The 23526-nt window shown below is 42.3% G+C and overlaps 1 protein-coding gene and 1 long non-coding RNA gene across 5 annotated transcripts in view; one reads left to right on the top strand and one right to left on the bottom strand.

Moving 5' to 3' along the window:
- Positions 1-13119, bottom strand: part of GALNT7 (polypeptide N-acetylgalactosaminyltransferase 7) — a 138770-nt gene extending 125651 nt beyond the window's left edge. For all 3 annotated transcript variants that reach the window (XM_034661381.1, XM_002912668.4, XM_011221325.3), the window contains exon 1: positions 12987-13119. In XM_034661381.1, the coding sequence (XP_034517272.1) occupies positions 12987-13112 (126 nt within the window). In that variant the 5' untranslated portion in view covers positions 13113-13119. The remainder of the gene's footprint in view (positions 1-12986) is intronic.
- Positions 11744-23526, top strand: part of LOC105236377 — a 55576-nt gene continuing 43793 nt past the window's right edge. Inside the window, exon 1 of one of the 2 annotated variants that reach the window (XR_004625787.1) lies at positions 11744-11879. This is a non-coding gene — a long non-coding RNA (uncharacterized LOC105236377). Of the gene's footprint in view, positions 11880-12946; positions 13085-23526 lie in introns of those variants that run through there. The other variant, XR_004625786.1, reaches the window with a different exon arrangement.

A 23526-nucleotide genomic window follows, 5' to 3' on the forward strand; every position in this document is an offset into this window, starting at 1 on the left:
CAAATGTCTTACAATCAACAAAAGGAATCCTACGTCCCAAGGGAGAAAAAAAAATAGATTTGTTATTTTCATGAAGATTTGAAAATAGGAAAGTTATCACGATTCATTAGAAAACAATAGTGAATATATATATTGCTTTTACTGTTACCTTAAGTATCTGATATTTTATACTAAAAATCTATTCCTTAATTTCCGCTTACGATTTCCTTTTACTCTTTCTTCATTTCATCAGCCCTTCTGAGTCATAAATCGTTGCACAAAACATACTTGCTTTTAAACACAAGCACCTGTTATTTAAGCTAGAAAAGTCGATGCAAATGAGGACATGTTTCAAGCCGTTCACTTTATCTTCAGGAAGTGATTTTTGCCAACGTATAATAACGATTTTAACATTTACTTTTCTCTTGGTGTTACCAGTTAATGGAGCAGAGGTCAAGGATGATACCTGCCTCTTATGAAACATGATTGTTCCACGGTGAAACTATTTATTAGACACTCTGGCTGAGATTTTCTTCAGGTTAGTTGCAGGTATGGGCTGCTCGGGTAAAACTGGCTGGCACTCTTCCTGCCACAGCAACACGGAAAGTGAAATGAAGTCCCGGTTCATTAAAACCTTCCTCAGACTTCTAAGAGGACGCTGAAAAAAATAATCTGAGAACACCCATGTAGTATAGACATATTTTGACCCATACTTTAGATGTCAGGTCTTTTCTTAAGCTAAGAAAAGAGCAGGACCTGGGAAGAGGTGTGGTATTTGGGGCTCTATTACCTTTGCAGGTTTGATAGCACTCTTCAAAATTTTCAGTTAGCAACTGTGATCACATGTACGCTACCTTTATTTTAAAATAGAAGTTATGTGTGCCATGGTTTGCAGCCTAAATGTTAACTACAAAAAAAAAAAAAAAAGAATAGTTATCCTAATTTCATACAGAAAATGTATTTCTTTAAAATACCAAGGCATTTAGAAATCACCGTATTTAGCACATTTTTAGAAGAGAGAATTTCAGAAAACTATTTGCTAGAAGTATTTTTCTCTTTGCCACCCACCAGGATCTCCCTGAACTGTAAGCAAATTTATTTTAAATGACCACCACAATGCAACACTCTCCTCCAACCTTCTTTTACAAACAGTGGACTTCCAATTTCCTCTGAGACCATCGCTGAGAGCAGCAGTAAATGAAACCACATGCCTATATTTCTGCATTCCACCAGTCCTTTGCTTAAATGTTAAGATGTAATTATATATTTTAAATGATCAAAATTTCCAGTTTTGATAGTGATCTTTTAGCTTCAACTAAACACTCAACAATAGTAGAAAAATCTGCATGTGCAAAGTAGTAAGATTTCAGTCATTTCCATTCCATTACTCTAAAAAGCACTTTGTAGTCATTTATTCCCTACCGTAATTGAGAGCGTATTTGCCAAAAATCTAACGGATTTTTTTATTCATTTTAAATCACCCTGGCAAGAGTTAGCAGACTTTTGAACAGGAGGTTTTAAATGCTTTCTTTCAAAAGAAAAGACGTAAAACCCTACAAACAGATTGTAAAGGTAACAAATACTGACTTACATGGAAGACACCTTACTGTATTAGAGATTAAAAGACTAATCCTGTCGGATTAAATTTTAAGAAGCATAATGATTAAATTGTCTAATAAGAATTGCATAGCAAAATATTCAATTGCCAGAGGAAATATTGGGGGAAAAGTTTTGGATTTAAGTCCTCCCAAATAAGATTAATTGAAACCTATACCTAATGAGCCAACTATTTTAGAAAATATCTTAAGACAAGTTTGGAAATGGCTATATAAAGTGAATCTTCGATTTCATCAGTACATGGGCTGTTATTAACAAAAAATCCCAACTGGTATGATATATTGTGTGGCAAATTTTTCTAGGCAAATATCTCCCAACAACACAAATATGTACTTGTCGCAGTTGCATTTAACAATCAAGCAAATAAAAATTTAATTGACACAACCCTATTAGATTTTTCCTGAGTCCTTTTTGAAATGTTTATACAATTGTCTAATAAACTACATAGCTCTCTAGAGATGGAATCGACATATCCTCCTTCACAGTTTTCTGTATCTGAACGTCTTTATCTTTCCCTTACCTATCGTATCTGTCTTTGATCTAGTCTGGCAAAACCAAACTTACGTGACTCACTTAAGTATACTGATCATTTGTTTTTTTTTCCCCCAAGGGTTTTAAGGGAACTATTTTTCTAAAAACAGATGTTAATAAAATGCATATGAAATATTCACTTTAAGTTCAACAGAATAAAATTACTTAAAATGCAGAAGTGCTGACAAATAAAGAACCTCTAGAGCACTTCAACTATCATGACTTAAGGACTATTCTTTATAACGTATATTGTACTTTATTGTTCTATTTTTTTTCTATTCAGCTTTTTTAAAGCATTGAAAAAAAATTCTCAGAAGCATAAAGATATTATATTGAAGTAATCTCATAATATCAATAAGTGTTAATTCTTAAAATTCTAAGAAACTGTTCCAAAGTGTCTCTTATACTACATGGAGAACCTGAGACTACAGTCTCACTGCAATAGCTAGCTGGCCTCAACGGCTTAGTTTGAAATCAAGGGTTCCAGCTGGAGGAGTTAGCCATTCACACAGTTGTAAAAGCTATTTGCAAACCTGGCTCACATCAGAATATCTTACCACTGTGTGTGTGTTGTTTCTATTAAAAGGAAAAAATCAAGAGTCAAAGGATAATTACAGATGGTCAAAAAAATAGAAATTCTGGCACACCCACCTTCTCATTAAAGTGATTAAAAAAAAAAAAAAGCTCTGGCAATTTCTCAGTTAACGTCTATTAAGACTTACTCTTTTTTTAAAGAATTTTTATTTTATTTAAATTCAATTAACAGTGTATTATTAGTTTCAGAGGTAGAATTCAGTGATCCGTCAGCTGTACAGAACACCCAGTGCTCTTTACTCTTTAACACCAATTCTTCTTATAAGGTATACACATTACCAGTGATACATAGTAGTTTTCAAAGTACTTCAATACTGAAGTGCTAACACATATTGTAAAGTATTTTATAAAGAACTACAAATGCTAAAATTATGTTTAAGCCAGATAATCATTAAGCATCTAAGTTTACTATTAAAGAAAAGTAGCATACCTCTTGAGGCCCATGTATTCTTAAACCCAGGGACTCAATAAGAGATTAAAGATTAAAAAATGATTAGGTCATTTATTTTATTCTCATACAGAACTGCTCCCAAAAGTATGTGATTTAATTTTAATTCATCCAGTTTAAAATATCCTTGGTAATAACAAATTCCAATTGCTTTGCTTGGAAGCCTATTAGCAGACTAGTTGGTATTGATATAATACTGCAGTTAATTGTACCTTCTAGATTTGGGAAACCGGGCTGCTCTGCAGCAATTCTATAAACCTAATTAGATAATGCAAAGTTAATTTTTTTCCTCAAGTTTCAGAGTACCAGTTCCTATATTCAGTGAATTGAATCAGGTCTCCCTGTTGGCATGTTTAAATGTTTCTCAGGAGTAACGCTTTAAAATGCTACCAAGCCCAGAAGGGAATTTATAATGGAGCAGAAAGGAGAACATTTCTCATTTTGAAATATTCAGGATGCTTAGCAAAAGGAAGCAATCGGAAGGTACTCCTTCCCTCTCCAAAACAGACTTAAGCCCTGGAGAACTGCTGTTCCTGTTGCCTCAGCATTGCTTGCAAGATCCCAGGACTGAACTTGAATGAAACTCGAAAGAGCTCGAATGAAGTGGACCCAACTGTAAAAAACCAACATTACCTGAAATGCTGAGCAAACAATTTTCCTATTCTGTTTCTTCCTGTAATTACTCGTCAGGCAAGTTAACGTGTTAAAGACTAAAAACTGCCTAATATTTCGTGGATAAAGTTTCTTTTCCAACCTCAAATATTAAAATGTTGTTCTGGGACGCCTGGATGGCTCAGTTGGTTAAACGACTGCCTTCGGCTCAGATTGTGATCCTGGAGTCCCTGGATCAAGTCCACATCGGGCTCACATCGGGCTCCCTGCCCAGCAGGGTGTCTGCTTCTCTCTCTGACCCTCCCCCCTCTCATGCTCTCTCTCATTCTCATAAACAGATAAATAAATAAATCTTTAAAATGTTGTTCTGCTTACAGCTTCTTATAAGTTACTGGATTTCAGATGAAAAGAGCGCAGCAAATGCCTGCTATGCATTATAATTGTTTTAATATAATGTGTACGGCATACAAAGCATATATTACCACAACCACATGATTATGGCTTAGCTTTATATATATACACACACACACATACACACACACACACACAGATGTGTCTATATACAGACATGGGGGGGAGGGTGTAGAGAGGCACCTAATTAAGCTAGAACAGATAGAATCCAAAATGTGTTAAGTTCCCCTTTGATACTTAAGTTCTCCAATAAAACCCTTCCTCTTCTTTTAGTATTTTCTGTCTAGTGAAGGTGATTATTCACCACTTGAACTTCTTTTTCTTCGAGCCAGTTCCCCTGGGTCATCACATTTACTGAGATGCCAGTGAAGATGCCACGGGAGCCCCTCCCTGGCCCCAGGTACCACGGGTTAGTTTAGCAGGCAGGGAAGCGTGCTCCTACAGCCACTTTCTAAATCCCTAGTAGGTGATCAATTTTTGCCCAAATGCTGCGATACTCAACATTGCTGAAGGTCCTGCCCTTAAATTATCTTTGCCCAGGTTTTCTACAGGGCGATATTCTCTAAATCTTCCACATCTGCCTACGCCTTCTTTCATCTCTCCCCCCTCCCGGCACCTGAAAGAAGGCATTTCCAGGTTTCTTTTTTCCTACCCACATTTTTCTCCTCTATCCACACAGAGTCCCTCCATTTACCAATCCAGTCCTCAAGCTTCACAGTCCTGCCAGTGATGTGCATACTTCACATCCAGTACTGATCCTGTCCTGAGCTCCAGCTACCCAGTAGACACTATCCAGAAAATACTACATACCGCCCTCCCCCCAAAAATACTACAAGCCCAAACCAAACCAATGTTTTGTTTTACAGCCCCCAAATCTACCCACGCTCCAGACCAGCACTTCTCCAAGTGTGATCCCTGGACCGGCAACCCGGGAACTAGGTACGAATGCAAATTCTGTGCCCCACCTCAGACCTGCATCAGAGATTCTAGGCATGAGGCTGGAGTACTTTGTTTCCACACACCCTCTAGGTGATTGTGAGGCCAAATGAAGTTTGAGAACTACTGCTTTAGACAGTTCTGTTCCTTCTAAGGTATCAGCATACTCCCTTTCTAGTTCCATCCAGAGGGTTCCTCCGCCTACCAGCTAACCAGCTAATTTTACTTTCATAATCTCTCTCTCCTCATATTCATTGTCTTGGTCCCTCTCCTCGCTTTTAGGCCTTATCATGTCCTAGGAGAGAGACATTTTTCTACTCACTGAAATCCAGCCTGCATTGTTTCCAGATGATTCCAGATAGCCCAGCTCTGGCCATTCACAGTATTCAATCTTTCAGGGTTCAGACTCTCTTTCTAGGGTTCTCTCTCCCCTTCTTCCACTCCCCAATCCCATCTTCCAGCCATGCAGTCCCCGGGATTTGCTGTCATCTTTCATGCCTTTGCACATACCTTTCCTCTGTCCTCACACACTCGTCCCTCCAACATGCCCTTTCTAAAGAGCTCTCTGACAGCACCGAGGCCTTACAGACTAGATGCTGCCTTCTCTGTGATCCCACAGGACCCAGCGGACTTAGCTAATATAGTTCTTGCCTCACCACTAACAACAGGTCGCCAAAAAAAATATATCATTACTCATTTTGTTTATCTTGGACCATACGTAGAGGACTACGCAATTTTATCATCCAACCCAGGGCCCCGTTTACATCTGCAAGCTTATCAAGTACTGTACTCCCTCCAAACTCACCATGCTCTAGTCATACTGGCCTTCTATTTCTCAAACATTAAAGCCTCGTTCCAACTCAGGGGCTTTGCACTTCTTGTTCCCTCTGCCTGGAATGTTTTTCCTTCAGAATTGCATTACAGCCTTATACTCACTCTTTGAGACTAGGCTCAGCCACTGCCCCCTTGAACTTCCCTGCAAGGTCCCCACTGCCCCCTTTCTCCTTCATGTTATCCTGTACTGTCTTCAGTGTTTCTATTTGAAATTACCTCTCTACTGTTTCTATTCCCCCGTTCAATGTAGTCCACTTGAGCATGTCTATCTTGTTAAAATCTACAGTGCTTGCTCAGAGCATAGCTCAAGTCCAAATACAGGAGACTGAATCTGGCTCTACCACTAAGTAAATGATCTCCAGCAAAGAGTTCACCTGACTCCATGGTCTCATCTATAAAGTGACAATTACATCAGACGTGCATTAGAGGGTTGCTGGTACAATTAAATAACATAATACACAAAGAATTCTTACCTGGCACAAATGAGCAAGGTATGTTATCTATTGTATGTTATCTGCTATCATTGCTATTATTATTTACTCCTCTATAATATTCCAATGCCTAGAGCAATGGATGGTACTTAGTAGACACTCAATAAATATTTGAGATACTTGAGTGAATTAGTGAATCAAGAGTTGATGATGAATGGATGTCACCACACCCTCAAGTCTACTCCAGAAGCTTCCAAAAAGCTTCCGTAAGGGCTGACTTAATAAAACCCCAACCCAGTTCCTTGGCCTACCGTTTAATTCCCTTCAAAATGTGACCCAAACTTACTTTCCCAATCTTAATTTCCATCAGTTTGCTCTAGCAAAAAAAAGTCTTTTTTCTGGTCTCACCATATTCTTTTACTGTAGAATGTTCTTCCCTGCATCCCTCTCCAATCCCTCGGACACTCCAGGCCTAGCCAAATGTCATGCTCTTGCCTCTGAACCTCCACTTCTTACAGCTGTTCAAGAACCTCCTTTTTAGAGGCGCCTGGGTGGCTCAGTGGGTTAAGAGTCTGCCTTTGGCTCAGGTCATGATCCCAGGGTCCTGGGATGGAGCCCTGCTCAGCAAGGAGTCTGCTTCTCACTCTGCCCCTGCTCGTGCTCTCTCTCGCTCACTCTGTCCCTCAAGTAATTAAATAAAATCTAAAACAAAACACAAAAACAAAAAACCCCTCCTTTTTACAACCGTTCCATATTCACACAGATCATCTCACTTACGAGAGGAGATCCGAGTCTGTGTGCTTGCCATCTCTGCATCTCCAGTGCCCAGCCCAGGGCCTTGCATACATTTTGAGCAAACAGAAGGCTGGAGGTTGGGAGGTACGATAAAAAGGCCCAACCTTATATATCAAAAGAAAACTGCCATTATTATGGATGCAACACCCCCTGTGCAGTTACTAGGTTAAGACTTGAGTAACATCTTTATTATGTCAACTTTTTTTTTAATCTTTTCCACTGTCCAGTACAATATCTCCAATGCCTAGAGCCACGGATAGCATGTAGTAAACACTCAAATATTTGACACTTGTTGAGTAAATGACTCATGCTTTTAATAAAAATATATCTCCAATTCTTACAAAGAATTCTGCCCACATTAAGGCATATTTCACCCTCTCACCCTTTCCCCTCTTCCACTGTACAAAACCCAACCATAAAATCATTCCTTTAGTAGACTCAAGTTACATCCATTTTATTCTAGAGATTGTAAATTCTTAATTTAACCACTTCTCTCCTGTCAGACTGTACATTCATTCTTCAGGAATGAAAATTAGAATTCGAAACACGAACAAAGACAATGATCTATGTTGAAGTCAGATAATCACAATCATTTTCCTACATTCAAGAGCCACTCAAATCTTGCTGACCAACTCTTTTTTTTAGAACTCTGGAGTTAGAATTTACAAATACTCTGTTTACAAATGGCCCACGCTCAGAATTCTGATTTTCATTCATGTTGCATTATTTTCTCCCACGTTCCTTCTCCAATATAAGATTGACTGATCTAATGGTTTTATACTAAAACCAAATTGTTGCAGCCCACACCTTATGTCCCATTCCATGCAGCCAGCCTCAATCACAAAATAGTTATCCAAATTCAACTCTAACAGTTCTCATTCCTTCCTTACGAGTAATTGTGTACTCCCTGAATGGCTATTCTCCACCTTCTCCACCTACTGATTTGGCTCTTGACAAAACATGCTGGGACAGCTCTCACTGTTTCCTTATACTGCTACTGGATTAAGGAAGAACGGGAGGAACCCAGGCCACGGGAGTACTGCATCTCTTCAACGAGGATGAGATCCCTTTATAGCAAGGACTTTTACTTGAGATATTCTTGGTATTCTTCAATGGGGTCTTCCTGGGAGGGAGGCAAAGAGGTGTGGGTTGTAACAGGATTGATGCCTGACCTTTGACCACTGGATGGGCAACACTTCCACAAAATCCACAGATTTAGAATTCTTAGGAATGTCTGCATTTCTGGGGTGTCTGGACTACGGGGGAGACATGAATGAATGGGTCCAGCATCCTCGTGGATGGGGGAGATACTCCATGAGTGACTCCAAGAAACATTAAATCCTGCCTTCCAAGGACTCAGTCAGTGGTTTACAGTGAAATGAGAAAGCTTCTGAATCTCACCCCCCAAAAGAGCACATGTACATAGAAGTCTGCATTCATTTCAGGAGGTCTGTAACACCCAGAGTTCGTAGAATTGGGAGTTTTTCATTACAGGTGTGAGGGAGGACAGCAAAATAGAACAAGAACAAATCCGTTGATACTTCAACTGGGGAAGTAAGACAACACTGACCACTTAAGACACTACACTTTTGCTAAGTGATAGCTCTATTCCTAATATCAATGGAGCTTCGATTTGAAAAAAAGTCTTAAGGTCAAGGGTGGAGTCTTTCAGGTTGCAATCAATCATCACAGAGATAAAAGGGTCTGGTAAGGTGGAACTTGGCTGTGACAGGGTTATCAATTCAGTCACTCAGCCTCATTTTAAGCAATATTCCTTTCAATGGGTCTTAGCTTGCTTATCACTTAAAACCTCTCTGCCTAGGACGGATTTCTGAATTAGCCCTGCAATGTATGCTCTAAACCTAAGTGGCATTAATGGTTTGACTAAGGTAGTATTTGCATATACAAAGAATCGTCCATTTACCAGCAGCTTCTCATCAGTCCTGGATTAACCGTAATAAAACCATTGAAGATCTCTCAACATTTCCATTACAAACCTTTATTGTCAGGAGTTTATGGTTCTATTTTAAACTCAAGGCTAAAACTTGGGATGTACGGTCTAGGAAATACTATTATTTAATTAAAGGAACTTTCTGCACTTGGCAAGTACTAAACAGATGGTCTTAATAAATGCTGACCTGAAAATATCCAGATAACAAAGCCTAAAAGAGCCTTCCCATAACCATAAAATTGAACATAAAAATGTATGAATGTTTGTCTTCAGAATTTTCAATGTGACAAATAATCTATCATCCTAAATCTCCCACACCTTCTCCACTCCCACGTCCAACCAACTAGTTCTGATATCTTTGCATCTTTAATAGCTCTTGAATCAATTCTTCACTTCCACTGTCACCCTCCCCATCCAAGCAACATCAGGTCCCACCTGAACTATCATAACCTCCAACAGGACTCCTACTCTCTGTTCTTGCTCTAAATCAATTCATTACTTCCTGCAGGCAATCAGAATGATCCTTCCAAAACACAAATCTAATCAAGTCTCCCCTACCTAAAAATCCTTCAACGGTTTCCTGCTGCTCTAAAGACCTCATCTTTAGCAAGGTCTACAAGACCCACACTATGTTTACATCCTCACTCCACCTCTCCTCTCATTCTCCATGTTCTAATTATATTGGTCTTCTTCCAGTTCCTCAGTTCACCATACTACCTCCTACCTCAGGACCTTTCCGCATACTTCTCCCTCTCAGGAGTGCCTTCCCCCAACATCCAGATCAACAACTACCTGTATTCAAATCTTCAGATTTCAACTCACTAAGTCATTTCTTCAGGTAAGACTTTTATGACCAAATTCCTGTTCTCTTATCCCCTATGGCTTTTCTTCACAGCATGTAACATAACTTTTATTTGCAGATTTGTGGAGTTTTGATTAATGTGGGGTGCTTTTCCCCTCACAAAGCTGTAAGATCCAGGGTTAGCGGTAAGGAGTATTTCCTCAATAACTAGCATTAGTACATAGCAGGCACTCAAAAATGTTTGTTGAATCAATCACATCGTACACAACAGAGTACAATTTGAACGGTAAGATCATCTTTCACATCATTTACCTCAGAAAAACAGTAAAAGGCCCTGAAAGAGGAAGGAGGTAAGAAATGTGTTTCTCATCTTGACCTTGGGTAATGGGTTTTGTAATAGTGACCTCCACAGCTGGGCAGATATAAAGTCGTAGTCCTGGTTTTAAAAAAAAAAAAAAGAGAGAGAGAGAGAGAGACCAGGTTGCTACAGACTTTACTGCCTGGGACACTGAAGTACAAGACAAACAGTGGCACAGGGTGGAGCCCCAAGCACAAGCTTGCCAGGGGAAGGGCAGAACCTTTATTTGGTAGATTGTTCTAGCCTATTTCAAGCCATTTACAGAGATTTATGGGAATCCAAAAAAGCCCACAGGTGGATCAGCATTGAAGAGGCAGGTGTCTCACAGTGGGGGGAGGTGTCCGCAATCATAATTAAAGGAAAAGAACTACAAGGCAGAAGGGAAACTCAGGAGTCAGGATCGGCGTGCTGGTCAGAACCTTCCCTAAAGGAAATGTTCTTAGGAGAGTTTTTAATAAAAGGAGGCAAAAGTCCCCTATTTATGCTCGTAATGATTCATAAGCTATGCCTTAAATTGCTTAGGTAACATTTGCCTGTAAAATTAATAAAAGGCTTTGGTTTTCCTGATACATAAGCATTCTTGTCAGTGTTAATTACATTTAAAAGTCTTAAAAATCTAGCTTCTGTCTTTGGCAAATGACAGAAATTACAGTGGACCTAGTGACAAACTATCAAATAAGTTGGACCAAAAAAAAAAAAAAAATCAAGATACCACCACCTGCTACTGAATGACTAGCCTTGTGGCTGGGTAACTATTATATATCCACTTTAATAAGGTATTTCAAAAGAGATGGGCATTGGTGCGGGTGTTTCACCGGCTCTTTAAAAGACTTGTCATGTGAACTACAGGACATTCTGAATATGGCTAGTTTTGTCAGACTTTCCTCAGTTTCTCTCCCAGAAAACGGGGTTTTAACATTTCTAGCTGTGAAAGGCCATTTAATGACTTAAAGCTCTCGATTGCAATATTCAGTTATCCTTCGTCCCTCATTTTGAAAGCAAAAATCATAAAGAGGTCACCATCAGCCCAAGAGATCTGAGAGGCTTAAAACCACAAACATACTAAAAGGAAAACTTGGTACTTTTTATTATCAGTAACTGAGATGACTTAGATAGGAAACCACCCCAGATTTTATAGAGATTTCACTTCAGTCAAGACTTCAAATACTAAAACTTAAGAGTAAATCTAATTTCACCATATAGACAGAAACTGATGAGGAAATCTCTTCCTAGGATTCTTAAAAGGGAGCCTTCTCATTCATCTTCCTGATGCTAAGTTTAGGCTCAGGGAAGTTAATAAAGGAGATCACACAGACGCAATGTAGATAATACTTGCAAAAGGCACTTTACTACAGAGCATAACTCCTCCCACGGCCCCTGGGCCGCTCAGTGGCCCTGAACTCTTCACGCCCTCCCTCACCCCCCAGGGCAGCGGGCCCAGCGGGCTATCCCGGGCTCCTGGTTGCGGACGGAGGCGGGCAGCGGCTCATTTTCGGGGAGCGGGGAGAAGCCGGTATGGAGCCAACCAACTGGGTCAGCGAAACCGCAGTCGTCGCGGCCCCTTCCCGGCGCGGCTCACGGTAACTAACGTTCCGAGGCGCCTGACTAAACCCTCAAAAGCAGGGGAGTGTCAAAGCTAACACTCGCGCCCTGGGCGGCAGACAAATGCGTCCCAGCGGAGCCGCCGGCAGCTCCGCGCCGCGGCGCCCCTCGGCGTCCGGCTGCCCGGCGAGCAGGCAGCCGAAGACGAGCGAAGGGGCGCCGGCACAAGTTAGTTTTCCGGCCCGAGCAGCCCTGCCACAGCCCGGGAAGAGGAACCGGCCCCACATGTCCCGGACAGAGCCGCCCAGAGCCGGCAGGCGGGCGGGCGGGCGACGCGGCTCTGGCAGAAGGGACTTCTCCGGCGCGGTGTGGACTGCGGTGGAGGGGCCCGCGAGCCGGGCGGGGACGCCCCTCAGCCACCTCGGGCCAACCGCCCCTCCCCTGGCCGGGGCAGCGAGAGGAAGGGCCGGTCCAGGGCGAGGCCTCGGCCGCACATCGCACCGGGTCTCCCGGCCACCGGAGCTGGGGTGGGGGGAGTGGGGGGAAGGCGGCGCTCTCCGTACGAGCCGGAGGCGGGGCGCCATCTCCCTCCCACTCCCGGCAGGCAGGCGGGCTGGGGGAGCCCGGGGCTGCGAGCATCCCCGGACGGGCGGTGGCGGGAGGGGAAGGCTGCACCGAGGGGCCTGGTCCCGAACGGCGGTGATGGCAGCGGCAGCATCTCGCCTCCTTCAGGCCTGCACGCGCCACAGGCCGCAGCCTGGACCAACCCCGCGTCCCCCGACCGCGGCAGTCCCCGCACCGAGGAGTCGGGGGCGCTGGGCAACCGCGGTCCCGGCTCTCCTCCCGCTCCGCCCCGCAGTCCCCGCGTGGAGCGCGGCCGCCAGCAGCGGCGGCGGAGCCCGGGGCGGGGGAGCGGGGGAGCGCAGGAGGAAGGGGCGGCGAGGGGGCGGGCCGGTGGCTGGTAGCCGGGACCGGGTGCTCGGGGCTCGGCGCCCCGGATCTGCCCGCGCTGCGCCAGCACCACCCTGCGGAGCTGCGGCGCAACGCCGCGCCCCGACCCCGCCGCCCCTGCTCCCGCCACGCGCGCGCGCAAACAAAACAAGTTGCAGGTCGCCGCCGCCGGAGGGGGCGGGCGGGTCACTCACCCTCATCCTGCTCAGCGGGCTTGGGTCGTCCGGCCGCGGGGACAGGGAAGACCAGAGGACTACTAGCCCCAGGAAGCTTCCCACCACCAGTAAACTGCGTAAGATGAACCCAATCTTCAGCCTCATCTTCCTCCGGCGGNCCCCCCCCCGGCCTCCGCAGAGCTCCAACCGACCCGTGTGCCTCGCTCTTCCAAGCTTCCTCTCTGTGTACCTACCCCCTTCCCGGCCCGCAGTCCCCCTCTTCTCTCACCACTGTACCCAAGAATCCTCTTCGCAATTCCCTGTTACCTCGTAACTAAGTTACACTTTCCCCACGTCTGGTCCTTAGCCTTTGCCCCGCTGCTCAGCTCTGAAAGCTTCCAGATTCCCAAACTTTTGTTTTAATTATGGGCCATAACTCTGTCCTTAACGCCGGTGCCCTCCAGGATTCCCCCAGCCCGCCGCCCCACTCCCCGTGGACCCAGAGCGGCTCCTGGCTGCCCCTCCCTTTCTTACACCCGCTGCCCGGAGCCCCCAGCCGCAAGGCTTGCAGGAAGCAAACCAGGAAGTCAGGGCTACCGCTGCCGCAGCAGCAGCTCCACGTGGCTGATTTATAGCTGGGAGGATTTTTTTTTCTTATTGATTGTTCTTGCTTTTTCACACGGCTCCTTAAGGAGGTGGGTTTGTAACTGAAAGGCCCAAGTGTGATGTGCACATATCACTGGACCGGAGGGGTTCACCTGGAAAGCCAATATTCACTTTCTCTTGAGCTCATTAGAACAACGCCGGTCTCGTGCTAATAAGATCAACCTTGTTCACGGGCTGTTTCTATGTGGAGGACCGAGGATTTGGGTTTTTTTAAAACAATGCTCTACCTTCATTGCCTCCCTCAGATCTGATTTTTACCACTTGATTTCTGTTTTTCAACCCTTTTCTGCCTATGAGACCTAAATTATACAGGAAAGGATATCTACCAATGTGTAGCCAAATGCCTCACCCTGAGGGAATAATTTTACGTCCCTATCTCCCAAAAAAGATGCCAATCATCTTATTGCCAAGTGTATGTGATTAGGTTATCAGTGTACCATATCTCAAACTGCCTAATTTAAGTTAAACAGAATGTTTAATATCTTATCCTAATATTTAGGATGGTGAAAGTTGATCCTTTTTCCTAATGTTGTCTCATATTTAAAAGGACTTTAAGAAAAGTAAAACCTGTTTATTTAATTTTTTTAAATGAAGTAGAGAATTTGAATCATCCAGATAAAGAATTGTACCAAACTAACTTCATGTACTTCATAATTTGGGTTACATTACCTGGTTTATTGGGGAATTCTGTAGATGCCATAATTTCAGAATTTCCACAAAATATTTGAAGTGATACCCTTGTGAACAACATAGGGAAATGTAGAATGGATGACAATATAGTTAGGTATATTCTTGTTTGGCTGAATAATAGTACACAGTTGCAATATAAGCCTAATATATAGAGCCCCTGGAGGAGGGGTATCAGGTGTTAAACACAAATCACTACCTGACTCAGCATTTTTATCAGCCACTTAACCGGTTGTTTTTAGTATAAGATGAGGGAGATTTTACTGAAGACTTTTTTGGTGAAAAAGACCTGAGTATTTAATTAAGTATGAACCTTCCGGGTAATATAGAAAGCTAATGCCGCACTGCTGGGCCAATTCAGGTCAATGGTGGGACCCAGAAATCACCTGTTAGTAAGTATCCAGGTGATTCTGATCCAGATAAGCTGTGCATGTCCTTTGCAGAAACAGTGAAAGGGAAGGGGTGCTTGGGAAAGATTTATTTAGATATTCTTGGGAGGCAGGAATAGGCTCAGCTGTGGACCCAACTTGAGCTGCTGGGAAGGGAGGAGGACATCTTTGCAGAGTAGATAGTTACCAAAGATTGGACTTAGAACAGGTGACCTTCAGGGGATCTTATTCTGATCACGTGAGGGAATAATTCCGTTTGAAATCAGCAGCTGAAGTTAAACCTCTCATTTGTGCTCTCATTTTCACAGAGGAGACAGTTTTATTATTAATAAAATAGGAAGCTTCGTTTTTACTATTATGAGCATAGTTGTAATATTTGCTGGGACGCAGCCTCTGTAGAGTTGACCCAACTCTGTTTAGAAGATGAGCTACATGCAAAGCTTACCTCAAGGTTAGTCACTTAACCGCTCTGAATGTAGGACTCTTGTCTGCCAAACAGTGATTACAATACTATTTCACAATATTATCAAAGGAGTAATCAAGTTACATATGCAATAAAGTATATGTAATGGTATAAAATGTAAAGATAGTGTGGTAGAAGTCTCAGTTGTGTATGGGCATATATATATAGATATATATATATATATTTTTAATGGATGCTATAGTTATTGTATGACAGGAATTTGTATGTTGGAATACTTCCAGTTTGTCTAATCCTGGGTTCACTGAGGAAGAGGGTAGAGACTAGAACTGCATTGGAGGGACAAAGGGGATGGTCAAGGGAGCACAGCTCTCTCTCAGGTACGGGATCAATGTGGTGGACCATGACACGGTCCCTTCGGCCAGGAGGCCCGCAGAGAGCTCAGAAGCAAGGTAATGGGACAGAAGAGAATTTTTGTGAATGCCTAGTGTGTTCCAGATGCTTCATATTTGTTACTTCATTTAATCTTGCCACAACGTGAGTGAGGTTGGTATTACTGTTGTTCTCAAGCTGGGATTCAAAGCAGAGCTTTCTAACCTCGGATTCTTGCTACTACATGCATACTCCTCACCAAGCTGTGCTAGCTTTCTGGGCCTAGAATATAAATCAGTGTTCTCAGACAGGATACAAAAGGTCAGGGCCTAAAGATTTGTTAGGTTTTTAATTCTTCCTGGTACCTGCTCTTTTAAAGGAGAACCCACCGAAAGGAGTTGTGTCCATGCTTGGATTGCAGTTTCAAGGTGTAGTGCTCTCCCTGGGGCTCTCCACCACTCCTTTCTGTTTCATGCTGCAACCAAGCTGAACCCCAGTCTCTAAGTGTATCTTGAACTCCCTTGCCTTCAGGCCTTTGTAAGGGGACTTCTTTTGGCCTGAAATGACACCTTAACAAAAAGCTTTTCCACACTCCCGCTCACATCCCTCCCCACCCCCCATGTCCCTCCCTAACCACTGTCCTGGAATAGGTGCCCTGCTAGGTGCTGCCACTGCACTCCACACTTTTCTCTCTTAATTACCACTACATTGTAATTGCTTAATTTCTTTTTCCCACTCCTGGATAAAGAGGTACATGAGTTTGGTCTGTCTAGTTCATCATTATATTCCTGTGTCTAGTGTGTAGAAAGGGTTCAGTAGCTATTTTTTTCAATGAAATGCTGAATGGATAATTGGATGGAGACTGTAAAGTGAGGATGAAAGGTAGATGAGGGGTCAGAGCTATGTCAACTGCTCTTCTTCCTTCTTCCTTACCTGGAGGCTCACCTTCCGAGGATAAAACTTTAGAGGTTTTATCTAATTAGAAAAGTGATTATTTTGCATGTTGTCATTAACAGCAGCAGCTGGTAGACTGTTGTTTCCCCTTTACTCTGCATCCTACTAGGGCAACTCCAGACAAAAGCAAAGTGATAGTTTAATTTAAATTGAGATTATTGTATCTACTGAGAATCCCTCCCCTCCCCCAAAAAAGAAAGAAATTAAGTTGTATTGAAATGGGAACATGTAGCCATGGGCAATTACTATCTGTAACTAAATTTCAATTTTAACTGTGTCTGGCTGCCAAGAACTCAGGTTAAATTAGAATCAGTGACCTATAAATTACAGGATAAATCTCCTCTTACCTATTCTGTAAACATTTAATCACCTCTTTTCAAAGAAGAACACCAATGGTAGTACTTTTAAATCAAAAATGTATTTTATCTTTTAGAAAAGAATTACTATTTCGATATTTTTAAAGTGTTGATAGTTTAAGAAATTATTAATTTGTGCAGTGTTTATTAGTGATCTCCTACTACAGAAAAACTACCCCCAAATTTAGCTCTTTAAAACAACAAACTGATTTCACACGGTTTCTGAGGGTCAGGAATCCAGGAGTGGTTTAGTTGGATGGTTCTGGCTCAAGGTCTCTCTCGAGGTTGTTGCCAGGCCATGAGCTGGGGCTACAAGCATCTCCTGGTTCAGCTGGACTCAGAGAATATGCTTCCAAGTTCACTCACAAAGCCAACAGGCCGGCCTCACTTCCTCATGGGCCATTGGTGGGAAACTTTAGTTCCTTGTCACGAGGGCCTCTCCAGAGGGCTGCTTATAACATGGCAGCTGGCTTCCTCCAGAGTAAAAGATCTGAGGGCAAGAGAGAGAGCTCGAAATGGAAGCCATAGTTTGGTACAGTGTGGGAGCAGACTAGACAAGGGTGTGCATACTAAGAGGTGGGGGACTTTGAAGGCTTAAGAACAATACTGGGAATCAAGTATCTGGGTCAGAACGCTAGTTTTTTCATTTATTATTTGTGTTAACTCAGTTATGTAGTATTCATGATCATATGCTGAAATCTTTCAGAAAGAATCCAGATCTTAAATAATTATCTATTTCTGATTACCTTGCAAAGAAATACTCTGTGCACTGTCCTCAGCTATAAAATAAAGGAGTTAGACCAAATGATCTCAGTTCCTTTCAATACTAAAATTCTAGACTGTCCTGTGATGTTGATGTATGATTGACACTTTTAAATTTATAGCCTAGCACAGAATACAGCAAACTAAAATTCTGCCTATATACTTTTTTTTCCCTGACATGGCTTACTGTTTCTATCATAAGCTTAAGAGATGGATAATTCCTAAGTTGTGCTCATCTGGAATAGAAGACTGTTGTCACTAGGGCTTCCATTCGATGAGGTTAGTGGTCTTCTATGGTGTTTTGAAGGCAAAAATGCTTATTTAAAAGCCCTTTTAGATTTAACACTGTAGAGCTCTACCTCCTCATAATTGAGCACTGTTTTCAGACTCCCATAATTCAGAAGTACTCTTCTGATTTTAACCATTTATTTAAGAGGTGATTGGAGTGAATTTTATCTTTGACCCACTCTTGCATGGAACCTGTTCGACAGCATCCCACTGCTTTTAGTATTAAACCCAAATTTCTCAACTTATTACAAAGACCTTTGTGAGCTGGCCTCTGCTTACCTCCACAGCTGCACAGCTGGTCAGTGATCTCTCTTCCATCTCAAGCTACAGCTACAATGATAGTCTCTCCATTTCTGGAACAGGCCAAGATCTTTCACTTCTAGGCCTTCATGCATTACCTGGGACACTCTGTTTCAGCACCAGCTCCCTTCTGCCAAACTCCAAATCATCCTTCAATTCAATTTATACCTCTTGAGTGTTTGCTTCAGACCCCACCCTTGGCAGGGTTAGGAGGTCCTGCCTCATGCTCTCAGAGCACCCCATGCACTCTCCATTGTGGTACATAGAGCTCTACTTTGTAATTGCTTCTTCAGTGGTCCGTCACTCCCATTAGACCAAATTTCTTAAGGGTAAGGGCCGTGTTCTTCTCATTTGTGATTGTAGTCCTAGATGTTCATCGTGCCTGGCACGCAGGAGATGGTCAGTATTTGAGATAAATGAGTGAAAGTAGATTTCATATGTTCACTGCATCATATGTTCACAATGTGTTTTAAGCATAGAGAAGTTTGGAAGCATTGTGTAATAAAAGATATATTGCATGCATGTACATAAAGAGAAAAGATACTTGTTCATTGTTCAGCTGTTAGAAAAGGACAGAAGAAAAGATGAAATTTCCAGGCCTCAGCAAGATGCAGTAAGGCACAATGGAGAAATATAGGGTCTGAAATTAATTACTGGATATGGAGTCTTGTCCAGTCTGTCATGCCTGGATCATTTATGGTGATGTCTCTGCATAATCTCTGTATTGTCTGTACCTCAGTTTCTTTTTGTGTGTGTGCAGGTCTGCTTATCTCCTCCAAGATGTCTGAAAAGGCTTCTAGACAGTCCATTACTAAAAAAAAAAAAAAAAAAAAATCTTGTAACTAATTTTAAAATATGTCAGGTAGTTCTGTCACTAAAAAATAAAAATCTTAGGAACTGAAGCTCCCTTCTTGCTACACACTGCCCCCAGTTCGCCTCAGCTGTGAAATTCTTTACCTCGGTTTTCCCTCATTTTTATGAGTTTCAGTGTCTTTCTACAGCTGGATAATGTGTGTAGAAATGGAGGTACATTTTCTCCCCCCATGCTTTAATAATTTCTAATTAACAGATCTTAAGAGGGGAGAATAGCTAAATGTTTTACATAAGTAATTTAGAGTTAAGTGGCTTTGCCCTTCTTTTAGGAGCTGGGATAGCAGGTTACACTGTTCTTTCTACATTTTTATGTGACCAAAGTGAGTGCTTTAACTCCTAGATAATAAACTGATAGCTGTTCGAAACTACCTATCTGCTCACTGATGCCGAGGTTTATATGCGCCAACTGTAATAGGACTTACAGTAATACCTTGACAAATTTCACTTTTAAAGACTTTTCATGTCATTTAACCACACTCTACTGAGAACTTGAGTCTTTCTTAGGTGGATTTCATGTTTTAATTTCATGAAATTTTAGCACTTGAAGGGAAATGAGAGTCTAGCCAAATCTCTCATTTTACATATGACAGGTGGGGTTCTCTGTCCCTCTTCTGACATGGTTTCTTTTCATTCCACCCCAGTTACATCAAAGTGATGCTCTAAGGGATTATCAGTATGACAAAAACAGAGGCTAGTTTGTCTCGAAGACATCAGATTCCCGCATTAAAGAAGGTGAGATTCTGGGCGATGTGTTTTGCTGAATCTCTCTGGCCTGACCGTGATAGGTGTAGCTGGATAAGCAGGATCTCTGAAAGGATGTGAAGATGTGTAGACCAGGAGGAAGGGACATTTCTGGGCTTGTCTAAGGCAAACTACAGCCTAAAAGGCACATGACGGGAACCACAAAGAAGTTCTTTGCGCCATCTTCTGGATGTTTTTTTGGATTAATTATAAGTGGGTTATTTTTAGTAATGGACTGTGTCTTGAAGCTGTTTCAGACACCTCAGAGGAGATAAGCCAAGTTGCATGCAAATAAAGAAACTGAGGCATAGATTCCTGAGACACATGCAGGAGGATTCTCCTAAATGATCCAGGAATTAGGGGCTGGGTGGGGAGTAGATACCTAGTTATTCTAAAGCTTCTATTTCCCCGCTGGGTCATACTGCATCTTGCTGAGGCCTGGAAACTTCCTCTTTCCTTCAAGTATTTTCCAACAACCAAGCAATGAACAGGTACATTTTCTATTTATTTGGACTTGCGGTCCTACGTTAAATGACTGTTTGGAGAACCACACCAGGGAGATGTGAGCCAAGAGCACCGATCTACAGAGAAGCTCAAAATACTGTTATTTAGGTAAAGATACCTTTCAGCATACTGCAAGGAGTTTTGATTTGAATTTTGATTCTATTTCTTTTGGGAGAATGGTCTTTGACGACTTGGTCTCATAGGAATGTCATCTATTTCTCAAACTGTGTAAAATGATTTTTAACAAATTGAATCACTTTCTGTCATTTTTATTGTATATTTATAGCTATTTCTATTCAACTTTTTTTGAGTATCATGCTAGGCATTGTTCTAGATGATGGGATATAGCAGTAAACTAAAAGAACAGAAATCTCTGTTCTCATGGACTCAGACAATAAACAAGATATGTAAATTTTTATCTGTTATTAACAAATAACCTGGTATATCACTTATGGGCCAAGCATTGGTCTAAGAGCTTACAAGCTTAACTCATTTATTTAGATAGTACAGCAGAAGATAAATGCTAGGGAGAAAAACAAAGCAGGGAAGTGTGATTTGGCATGCTGGATGGGAGTGAGGGAAGGTTTCAATTTTCAGTAGTCTGAGAAGGTCTCATTGAGAAGATAATACTGGAGGAAGACCCGAAGGGATGATGGAACAAGCCAAATGGATACCTGAGGGAGATGACTCCAGGCCTAAAGAGCAGCAAGTATAAAGGCACTTAGGCAGGAACATTCCTTCTTGGTTTAGGAAAAGCAAGGACAAAAGGAGAGTTGCAGCTGAGAAAGTAAGAGGAGAGCATTAGGGCACGGTAGTGACTGTGGCTTTAATGTAGAGTGAGGTAGGAAGCCATTGACTGTGCAGAGGGGTGGCAAGATCTAATTTACATCTAAATAGGATCACACCTTCTGGCTTCTGGATTCATTATGGGAAGGAACAAAGATAAAAGCAAGGACCAGTTAGCAGGCTATTTTTAATAATCCAGGTGGGAGATCACAGTAGCATGGGCTAGGATTAGGACAGTGGAATGGTTAAAATAGGTCAGAATATGGATATATTTTGATTATTCTTCCAACTATTATGGTTCCAAATAATCGAACCTGTTGTTTTGCTTCCAGACTCTCTGTAAGTAGTTAAATTAATAGTCTGTAAAACAAACTCTTTAAATGCTCTGGCAGCACACATTATTTTAAGAAGCTATGTAAGCAATTACTTGGCAATTTGTTCTGGATTTTCATATACACAGTATATTTTCACATGGAACAACTTCTGTTTGGAAATAAAATCTCCTATGCAGCAATGGCAGTTTAGATGCCAGGATCAACTGAAAATGCCAGGTAAAATGTTTTTTAAATCTTTCTAAATGCATTCATGGGTAACAAGAAAATAAAGAACACTGAGATCAAACATGGAATAGAGAGGGTCAGTTAACGCCAACACTGGGTTTTTGCTGTAAGGGCTTTGTTCAAACCCCAGGTACCCGAGTATCACTTATATTCTGAATTCAAGGATTTAGGAACAGAAAACAAACTCAGGATCCACCCAAAATGGAGAGCCTAATAGTACCTCAAAAACTGGGATCCCCAGGGGTACCTGGGTGGCTCAATCAGTTAAGTGTCTACCTTCGGCTCACATCATGATCTCAGGGTCCTGGGATCAAGCCCCCCCACTCAGCCTTGAGTCGGCTTCTCTCTCCCTCTGTGATCTCTCTTGCTTTCACTCTCTCTCAAATAAATAAATCTTAAAAAAAAAAAAAAAAAACCTAGGCTCCCCAAAGGGTTTCATCCCCAAGGTGAGAGAGAACTAAAATTAACCCATTGCCCTCACCCCGTGAAGAGAAACCTTCCTCTGCACAAACCCCACACCATCTATCTAAGACATTAGCCAATGTAAATTGACCATCACGCTGTTTGCAGTCAGAATCCACACACCACCCGGATGGCTAGAAAACCCTCAAACCAAGAACTTAGTTTAAAGTGGTCCCAGACCAATCATGTCACAAGGCATCTGAAAAGCAAATACACTCCTTTTTTTTTTTTAAGATTTTATTTATTTGAGAGAGAGAGCACAAACAGGGGGAGGGGCAGAGGGAGAGGGAGAAGCAGACTTCCCGCTGAGCAGGGAGCTCAACGTGGGACTCAATCCCAGGACCCCAGGATCATGACCTGAGCTGAAGACAGACGCTTAACCCACTGAACCACCCAGGCACCCCAGATCATTTAGTACTCCATTCTAGTTCCTTTTCTTTCCCTCAGTTTGTAATATTTGCCTAGATTGACCCATTCACAAGATTTTACCTACACTAATAATTGTCACACCTAAGCTTTTAGCACAGACTTGTTTTCTGAGCATTAGACCACAGGACCCTTCCTACTTGGAACTTCTGAGTCAGCATTTCCAGAGTGTAATTCGTGTCTTATTGGGCAAAATCATTCACAGCAAGCTACTCTCCTGCTTTGGATTTGAGAAGTGGCTGTAAGTGAAATCAAGTACATTCACAACCTGTTGACCACTAGGCAAATGACCTGGGATTAAGTAAACTGAAAAAGTCAAGATAAGGCCCATAGAAAAAGTGCCACAAAATGAGGGAACATGAGTTTGGAAGTTTTTAAGAAAAATAAAATAATTTTTTTTAAAAAAAGGGACTTTTCAAGAGTTAGGGGAAGAACATAAATGAATTGGGTTTGGGGCACCTGGGTGGCTCAGTCATTAAGCATCTGCCTTCAGCTCAGTTCATGATCCCAGCGTTCTGGGATCAAGCCCCACATCGGGCTCCCTGCTCAGCGGGAAGCCTGCTTCTTCCTCTCCCACTCCCCCTGCTTGTGTTCCCTCTCTCGCTGCCTCTCTCTCTCTGTCAAATAAATAAAATAAATAAAATCTTTAAAAAAAAATAAATGAATTGGGGTAGGCTAATTACTATGACAAACAATTCCAAAATTTCAGGGGCTTTGTGCAATAAAAATGTACCTTCCTCTTGGGGCACCTGGGTGGCACAGTCGTTAAGCGTCTGCCTTCGGCTCAGGGCATGATCCTGGCATTCTGGGATCGAGCCCCACATCAGGCTCCTCCGCTGGGAGCCTGCTTCTTCCTCTCTCACTCCCCCTGCTGTGTTCCCTCTGTCCCTGGCTGTCTCTCTCTCTGTCAAATAAATAAATAAAATCTTAAAAAAAAAAATGTACCTTCCTCTCTGTGAGTTGGTTGAGGGGCTGGGAAGGGACTCTGCCCCCAAGCAGGTCTCCCTTCGAGACCCATGCTCTCACCATTCA

The sequence above is a fragment of the Ailuropoda melanoleuca genome, chromosome 5, assembly GCF_002007445.2.
Source record: "Ailuropoda melanoleuca isolate Jingjing chromosome 5, ASM200744v2, whole genome shotgun sequence".
Taxonomy (NCBI): domain Eukaryota; kingdom Metazoa; phylum Chordata; class Mammalia; order Carnivora; family Ursidae; genus Ailuropoda; species Ailuropoda melanoleuca.